The sequence below is a fragment of the Citrus sinensis genome, chromosome 3 (genome assembly GCF_022201045.2).
Source record: "Citrus sinensis cultivar Valencia sweet orange chromosome 3, DVS_A1.0, whole genome shotgun sequence".
Classification (NCBI taxonomy): Eukaryota; Viridiplantae; Streptophyta; class Magnoliopsida; order Sapindales; family Rutaceae; genus Citrus; species Citrus sinensis.
In genome coordinates this window covers 23144102-23153623 of record NC_068558.1, presented here as the reverse complement: position 1 = coordinate 23153623, position 9522 = coordinate 23144102, and the positions used below count along the sequence as shown (strand labels likewise).

Below are 9522 nucleotides of genomic sequence, written 5' to 3'. Positions count from 1 at the left end.
TGCTGGTTGCCAGTTGATGGTTTGCATAGACAATTATCTGGGCTCTTTGTTGCTCCATATTTATCGAAGAAGGCTTTAAGGCACACGAATTCTGCTTCCTTAGGATCCTTGGGACAAACGCCAGGAATTGTCATGTGTTTAGGACAGAATTTTAGTTGTCCTTTTCTTGCAAAGAAACATAAAAATCGTTAAAATGTCAGTATTCTCATATTAAAACAAATTTAGAAATAACTTTTTGGGATACTATATTTACCTTGAGAAAGATTCATAAGACATAGAAAAAAAGTGAAGAAAAGAATGAGAACAATGAACTTCTTCATGATTTTAATTACTCTTTTTCTCTTCTCCCTTGCTAAAATAATGTTTAATATACATATTCCTTCAATTATGTCTTATATATAATGGAAAAACAAACTAAATTAATGAAAAATTTTATAACTTCCCTAATTAAAAGACATTTTTTTGGAAATGAAGAAAACCAACTTTCATACAAGTGTCACTAAAAATAGTTGATAACAAAAGGTAGTTAGAAGTTAGAACCATCATTGCTCTCTAAAAGTATATATTTTGAAAAAATGGAGAACGATCTTAAAATCATTTGCTCCACAAAACCTTTTACCTTAATTTCAATTCTTAAACTTATAAATTTGTTTTATTTGTTAGAAACTCTGATTTGTTTTATTAGACTATTTTTCGTAATTATATGCCTTCAAATGTCCAACTATTCCCATTCAAAAAGAAATAATAATAAAAAATTCGATAACTATATTCTTATTACCTTACAGCTGGCTAATTATTTTAACATTTCGTAAAATATGTTAATTTTTTTTTCATTTAAAGGGTAAGGGTTGGGCAGTCATAAACTATATTAATAAATCATTATTGACTGAATATTTCTATTGGAACAAAGAAAAATGTTGATTGGGCCTATATTAAGTTTCTTAAACATTGGGTCAAGGTTTTGTTGAACTTAAAATTTGTTTAAAACTATCTTCGATGGTTGAAACAAATTTATGGCTAATTTGTTCAATTTTCAAGTCATACGAATTAATTTCAAATTTGAGAATTTTAACCTTATTTATAGCCACTTTTACCATTTTCTAAGTTCATCTTTGATTTATATAAGTCTAGTATTGATAAGTTACCAATGAAAACTACAAAAACAACATCCTCACTTGAAGCAAATTTTAATACCCTAAATCCAACACGTGTGGAGCATGTGGTAAAGGAGGTTACTTATAAATAATAATCCTTCACAAAAGCCTCAATTAGAAATGAGCCAAAGTTTATTCAAACAAATCGACTAGCCTAATACTAAGAATTTTCCTTTTACCAAAGCCATAAATATAACAAAGTCTCAAAACTCTCCAATTGCAAGTTCGGAAGACAAACAAACTTAAAGGAAACAAAAGTTCATTCTCCTCTTATTCTACTAACAAAAATAAATAAATTTCTAGGTCCAAAGATAAGTGCACCTCTCAACAAGTTACTCAATCTCCAAAAAGTAATGACGAGGAGTGTGCTGTCAACTTGGTAAGTAAAACCATTGCCACTCACTACAGTTATCAAGTTCAAAAAATATTGCAAGCCCTTTTCTTATCAAAACATATATTAAAAATCATAAATTTTACAAAATGCATTTTATAACAGAAAGATATAAATTCATAATTTATTTAGAATTTCAAAAGCGTAATTAATCACGAAAACAAATTGTATATCATATATACACAATAAAAAACAAGTTTGCTCATGTCACATAGTGTCACCTATACTTCCAATGACCCTGCTAAGAACATAATCAGAACTAGAATATTGTGTGCACAATCAAAATAGAAATCCAGTGGTGGTGCTAAATATCTATATATATATATATATATATATCATAAAATACGATCAAGATTATAATAGATACAGAAAATAGCTGCAGACAATGAGCCAAAGCATTTAAATTCATCTTTCATATATATAAAAACCTGGACATCACACTTTGTACTATGTGTGGTACTTCGTGACTTTAATTTATGTTATTAAAGAAGCCATCCCACTTTAATGGCCTTAGTCTAGTTGACATATAGAATTAATCCACAAAGCTTGTGAATCTTATATCTTCCATAGTTTTTTTTTTAATTTGCTTGAACTAGAAAGCACTAGATTGTTTTGTGTATGTTTGAGTTTTGTTTATGCTAGTTTTCTAGTAGGTAGCTCATTAATTCTTAAACTAAAATGTTGAAAGGTTTATTAGTAAATATTGTTGAGAATTTAGAATCCTTTGTTGTGTGGTTTTTCATGATGTTTTATCAAAGTGGGGCTTTTGTGATGTTGTCTGGTCTTTTATTCTACACATTTGGTCCACCAGTTAAAAAGTGCTTCACTTTAGATAAGGTAGTTGAAATGCAAGTTATGCAACCCAAGAAGGGGGGTGAATTGAGTTTTTAAAACTTATGCTAAGCAAACCACACAACAATTCAATCTATTGCCTTAATCAAATCAAAAACAATAAATTCAATCAAGCACAATATTAAAAGAGTTAGGGAAGAGAAAACAAACAGAAGGATTTTTACGTGGTTCGGCAACCCCGCCTACGTCCACGCCTCCAAGCTCACCCGGCTTGAGGATTTCACTATCCAAGCCTCCCAAGGCTTCAAATGTTTACAATTGACTTTCAAAGTGTCAATGGACCTTTACAATCAAGAGATAATCTCCCCAATCTCTTCACCCCAAGTGTTTCTCACACTTGTACACTCACAATTTGATGAGAAATGAAAATTACAATAATGAAACTCTCTTTAAGAGTGGATAAACAAATTATAGCTCATTGATGATTCAATAAATGATGATTTGCGAAATGGAAGCTCAATATATGTTATATGATCTTGTTTATGGTTGCAGTAGTCCTTAAAATGAAGTTGGAGTTGAGTTTTTATAGTTAGCCCGAAAACTAGCCGTTATAGACAAATTCCCGCAACCAAGCAGTTAGCCGCTTGATTTATCCAGCTAACCGCTTGTAACAGTTATATTACTGTTATTTTTGAATTTTACTACAGTAACACTGTTCACCGAAATTACACTTTTGCTCAAAACTTTCTATAATTATATTATGGGCCAAAATATTATAAAACTTTACAAATAGGTCCAATTTCAGAATTTATAATTAATGATTGTCATTTCAAAACTTTCTAAAATTATGATATGACCCCAAATATATTATTATTTTCAAAGAGGTCCTTTTTCAAAATGTTAACATAATACCCATATTTTTCAAAGTTCTCAAAACCTTTGACTTTAGTCTAAAATATTCATAAATTATGGCATGGCCCAAAACATTTCAAATGTTTGGAAAAAGGTCCAATTCTGAAATTCAACATAATACTTATTAAAATCAAAGATTGCAAAACTTTTCATTTAAGTCCAAATTACTCAAATCCACAAAATACTTTACCTTATAAAAATAAAACCTTTTAGTTTATGAAAAGTAATTATTTAAATAAATCTCTTGAGCTTCTCAAATGCTAAATCATGCATCAATTAAATCATACCAGCTTTACAAGAATTTGTCGTAATAATTAGTCTGTTGAGCTTTAAACTTTATTCTTGATCGCGCCGTTGTCCGTTGAGTGTCTTGAGCTTGATTTCACACGATTCACCTCATCATAAATGTTATCCTTCAAGAACTAGTGAAATATGAAATACAATATTTATAAAATCACTTAAGACACATGTTTGTTATCATCAAAATTACATAATGTGTAGCCCTTTAGGCTAACAATCTCTCCCTTTTTGATGATGACAAACATCTCATGTATTTTGGCATTTATACTCCCCTTAATACATGGCATATATAATTCAATATATAAATCAAAATTTAAAGATAAACTCCCTTGAATATATGATCTATAACAATTTGTAAGCTCCCCCTTAATATTTCAAAACCATGCACAACTACTTCAAGATCAAAATACATATTATATGTCTCCATATTCAAAATACATGATCTCTCCCCCTTCATCATCAAAATTACTATAAATTCATGCTAAGACTGATAATATGTCAATAGTTAATCGAGAAACATATAATAACCAAACATCCAATTAACCATAAAATAATCATGAACCATCATTCCATCAATTACCAAATCAACAACTCATAAAAATCATGTAATCAAATCATCATCATATCTCAAAATCATCACCATAATCACATATCAACCATCAAAAGAATACTCAAAGTGCATATTATTCTTCTCCTTTTGACAACATCGAAATGACATATTATTTTGTCTCCTCGTTTAGACAACAAAAAATTTCAAAACGCATATTATCCAAAATCACATTGTATGCTCCCCCTAAATATATGGCCAATTTAAAATTTTAACCAAAATGATTTTATCCAAAAACATATCATATTTATCTTCCCCTTCATAAAAAAAATAAATAAATGCAATCGAAACAAGATCATCAAAAATAATTCGATAAAAATATTACCAATTTTGTGCGAGCAAAAATTTCGGCAGTCTCCCCTTAAAATGAACAAATCCTCAAATACACAACATGGTTAAAAACACTTTGATGAAGAGTAGGAATCCATATTATACTAGGATTAGTTTCCTTATTAACTAAAATTTAAGACTTTTAAATTCCTTTCTAATTTAGAATTTTGTTTCCCTTTCAATTTAGGATTTTGTTTTACTTCATGAATTAGGATAATTACTACTACTATAAATAGCTCCCTCTTGTAGCCTTTGAAAGCAGAGATTTTTGAGTTTAATAATATTTCAATTTTCAAATCTCTTTGTGAGTATTTGAATAGTTAATTCTCGGTATTCTGCGGAATCAACGAGTCTTAATCCTTAAATTCGCGGTATTCTTTTGAATCAACGTGAATTTAGTTATTCTTTTGTTCCGGTATTCTCTAAAATCAATGGAATATTTTGAACATTAAACTTCCGCTGCATCAGTTTGGTATCAGAGCCAAAACCTGGTATCACCAATCTAACTCCATCTACCACCAAACCTTTCCTTTTTCCCTTTTTGATTTTTTCCATTTAGCTTAAAAATAAAAAAAAAATTAAAAAAACCCACTTTTTCAGACAAACCACCACCATCATCTTACCAACCCAAAATCTTTCAGATCCACCCACCCTTACTCGATTTCCGACCACCATCATCGGCAATCTAAAACTTTTTGCTTAATTACAGTTTCGACCTAAAATTTTATTTACTTTCAGTTTAACCCCACTACCTTTTTAAACCCGAATTTGAAAAAATGCCTCCAAGAAAAGCTCGTGATGCTCATACTACAACTTACAATCAAGAAGATGTTTCGAAAGATGAATCCCTGGCTAGTATGACAGCCAGAATTGATATGTTAGCTGCACAAATGGCACGAATAGCAGAGTTACTTGACGAACGCCATCGTACTCCAGAATGTGAAGACAAATCAAGTGTAAGCTTTGCTAACCCATTCTCTGGGCGTCGACCTAGAACTGAGTCTACTGATGATAGAAGATGGGAATCTGGGTTGAGAATTGACATTCCCGAATTTCAAGGAAGTGGTCGACCTGAAGAATTATTAGACTGGATTAACGCCATTGAGGAAGTTTTCGAATACAAAGAAGTTCCTGAAAATAAACTAGTTTCCTTGCTGCAACTCGATTTCGTGGAAGAGCAGCAGCTTGGTGGCAACAAACTAAGCTCACAAGGATTAGGCAAGGCAAAAAGAAGATTGATTCTTGGGAAAAGTTCAAGAAGCACTTGCGTGGAGCATTCTTGCCTCATAATTACGCCAAACTGTTATACCAACAGCTACAGAATTTAAGGCAAGGTAATCGATCAGTGGATGATTACACTACAGAATTTTATTGGTTGGTGGCCCGCAATGACTTGACAGAGACAGAAGAACAACAGGTTTCCCGCTACATTGGAGGCCTACGATCTCAATTTCAAGACCAATTAAATTTACTTGACCCATACTCTGTTTCAGAGGCACACCAACAAGCCTTGCAGTTGGAGAAGCAATTTAGTCGACGTACTAATGACTCAAGCTTTCGGGGTGCTCGAAGTGTTGTTCGTGATAATTCAAACCCAACTTCCCAATTTCGTAATTTCACTCCTCCAAATCCTCCAAATAAAACTAGTAAACCTAGTGAAATCGGTCAAAATAGCAAAACTCAATCATCGGGTTCGGGATTACGCTGTTTTAATTACGGAGAAAATGGGCACCGAATGACAGAATGTAAAAAGGGAGGAAAATATGGTAAAGGCTTATTCGTAGGCATAGAGGAAAGTGAAGACTACCAGGAGGAAGAAACTGAAGAGTTCGCTGTAGAGCCAACTTTTGATAGTAGTGGTAGCGCTCAATCTGTTGAAGAACATGGTGATAGCGGGCCAATGTTGATCGTGAACCGCACATTCTTCACTCCTAAAGGTCAAGACAAAGACAAGTGGCTACGACAGAATATCTTTCAGACTACTTGCACAATCGGGGGTAAAGTATGTCGTATGGTCATAGACTCCGGCAGTTGCGAGAATGTCATTTCGGAAGAAGCCATAACAAAGCTAAATTTAAAGACAGAACCTCATCAAACTCCATACAAGCTCACATGGCTGAAGAAGGGAAATCAAGTGACAGTATCGAAACATTGCTTAGTTTCCTTATCCATTGGTTCAATTTATAAAGACAAAATTTGGTGTGATGTTGTGGCTATGGATGCTTGTCATCTATTACTGGGTAGACCTTGGCAATATGATCGAAACGTAGTGCATGATGGGAAGAGAAACACCTACAACTTTATATTTAACAACACCAAGATCGTTCTCCTACCTAACAAAGAGTTTACTCTCCAGCAAGACTTGGGTAATTATTTGTTAGGAAAGAAGCAATTTATAGATGTTGTAGCAGAGACAAAGAGAGTCTACATTTTATTAGGAAAAGAGAGTAACGGTGATTCGAAGATTCTTGAAGCTGTGACACCTATTCTGGCGGAATTTCAAGATTTGTTCCCTAATGAGCTACCACAGGGTTTACCACCTCTTCGAGATATACAACACCAAATTGATTTGATACCAGGTTCTACATTACCAAATCGACCTCATTATCGTATGAGTCCTACAGAACATGAGGAATTAAGGCGCCAAGTGGAAGAGTTACTAGAAAAGGGATTTATCCGTGAAAGTCTTAGTCCCTGTGCAGTCCCTGCTTTATTGACTCCAAAAAAATATGGTTCTTGGAGGATGTGCGTGGACAGTCGAGCTATCAATAAAATTACAGTTCGATATCGTTTTCCAATCCCTCGATTAGACGACTTGTTAGATCAACTCAGTGGAGCAACAATTTTTACCAAACTTGATTTGAAAAGTGGCTACCATCAAATTCGAATACGGCCTGGAGATGAATGGAAAACAGCTTTTAAAATTCGCGAAGGGTTATACGAGTGGTTGGTAATGCCGTTTGGCTTATCTAATGCTCCGAGTACTTTTATGCGAGTCATGAATCAAGTTCTTCGCCCTTTCATTGGAAAGTTTTTGGTTGTTTACTTCGATGATATACTTATATATAGCACCAGTCACGAGTTACATCTACAACATTTGAGAGGAGTGCTTTTAGCCTTAAGAGCAACAAGTTTATACACAGCAGTAAACAAGTGTATTTTCTTGACCGAGAAAGTATTATTTTTGGGATATGTGGTGTCGAAGGATGGTATATCTGTTGACCAATCAAAAGTGGATGCTATTCGAGATTGGCCTCAGCCAACTACTTTATCCGCCACCAGAAGTTTCCATGGATTGGCCTCTTTTTACAGGCGATTCATTCCTCATTTCAGTACTATTATGGCACCAATCACAAATTGCATGAAAGGAGGACAATTCTCTTGGACAGAGGCAGCTACTAAGGCATTCAAGATTATCAAAGAAAAGTTGATTACTGCCCCAGTACTTGCCCTACCAGATTTTTCGCTCACTTTTGAGGTACATTGTGATGCTTCTAAGGTCGGCATTGGAGCTGTTCTTAGCCAACAGGGTAAGCCTATAGCTTATTTCAGTGAGAAGTTGAATGGAGCAAAGGCACACTACAGCACTTATGACGTGGAATTTTACGCAGTAGTCCAAGCGTTAAAACATTGGCGACATTATCTAATTCATAAAGACTTTGTTTTATACACTGACCATGCCACGTTAAAGTATCTCAATAGTCAAGACAAGCTCTCTCACAGACATGCCACGTGGACAGCATTCCTTCAACAATTTACCTTTGTGGTGAAGCATACCTCTGGTGAATCCAAACGGGCAGCAGATGCACTTAGTCGACGAACTTCGTTATTGACACAGATGCATAATCAAGTTCTTGGATTTGACACATTTCGAGAGTTATATGCTTCTGATCCTTACTTTGCTCCTATATTAGAAGACGTTGTTGCAGGGTTTCGCTCAGATTATCATTTACATGACGAATTCCTTTTCAAGAGTAATTAGTTGTGTGTTCCTAACTCAAGTTTGAGATTGAAAATCATTTCAGAGTTACATAATGAAGGGCACATGGGTCGTGACAAAACTCTGGCTCTAATCGCCAACACTTATTTTTGGCCTACTATGAGGCGTGAAGTCTATCACTATGTTGAGACTTGTCGCATTTGTCAAGTTTCCAAGGGTGCAGCAACTAATGCTGGGTTATATATGCCGCTGCCAATTCCAACACAACCTTGGGCTGACATTAGCATGGATTTTGTTTTGGGATTACCCCGCACTCAGAGGGGTATGGATTCAATATTTGTTGTTGTTGATCGATTCTCGAAAATGTCTCACTTCATTGCTTGCAAGAAGACTACAGACGCTTTGACTGTTGCTCGTCTATTCTTCAAGGAAGTCTATAGATTGCACGGTTTACCAAGTTCTATAGTATCTGACCGGGATACACGATTTCTTAGCCATTTTTGGAAGACATTATGGAAGTTGACTAACACTCGCCTGAATTTTAGTAGTGCTTACCACCCACAAACAGATGGTCAAACTGAAGTTGTCAACCGCTCTTTAGGAAACCATCTACGTAGTCTAGTTAGTGATAACTTGAAGATGTGGGATCAGAAGTTATATCAAGTTGAGTTTACTTATAACCGTGCAGTTAAGCGTAGTATTGGTTTAAGCCCTTTTAAGGTGAATTACGGATATAATCCACGAGCTCCTATCGACTTGGCTCCAGTTCCAGATTTAGTTCGCAAAAGCGGTAAAGCAGAAGACTTTATTGAGCAGCTTCAGCAGATTCATGAAACTACGCAAGAGTCTTTGAAGCAGACGACCGAAGGTTATAAAATTATGGCAGACAAAAAACGTCGAGCTTTAGAATTTCAAGTAGGAGATCTTGTTTGGGCTATCTTAACTAAAGATAGATTCTCAGTTGGTGAGTACAACAAGCTTTCTGCCAGGAAAATTGGCCCTTTGGAGATTATCGAGAAGATAAATCCTAATGCATACCGATTACAGCTTCCTAGTCATATCCGCACCGCAGATGTCTTTAATGTCAAGCATCTTA

General features: G+C 34.6%; 1 protein-coding gene across 1 annotated transcript; it reads left to right on the top strand.

Annotated features, from left to right (window-relative positions):
- Positions 1–5262: 5262 nt before the first annotated feature.
- LOC127900665 (uncharacterized) lies at positions 5263–8468 on the top strand. Its single transcript, XM_052435851.1, has 2 exons — positions 5263–5709; positions 5802–8468. The coding sequence occupies exons 1-2, from the start codon at positions 5263–5265 to the stop codon at positions 8466–8468; spliced, it is 3114 nt and encodes a 1037-aa protein (XP_052291811.1).
- Positions 8469–9522: the final 1054 nt, after the last annotated feature.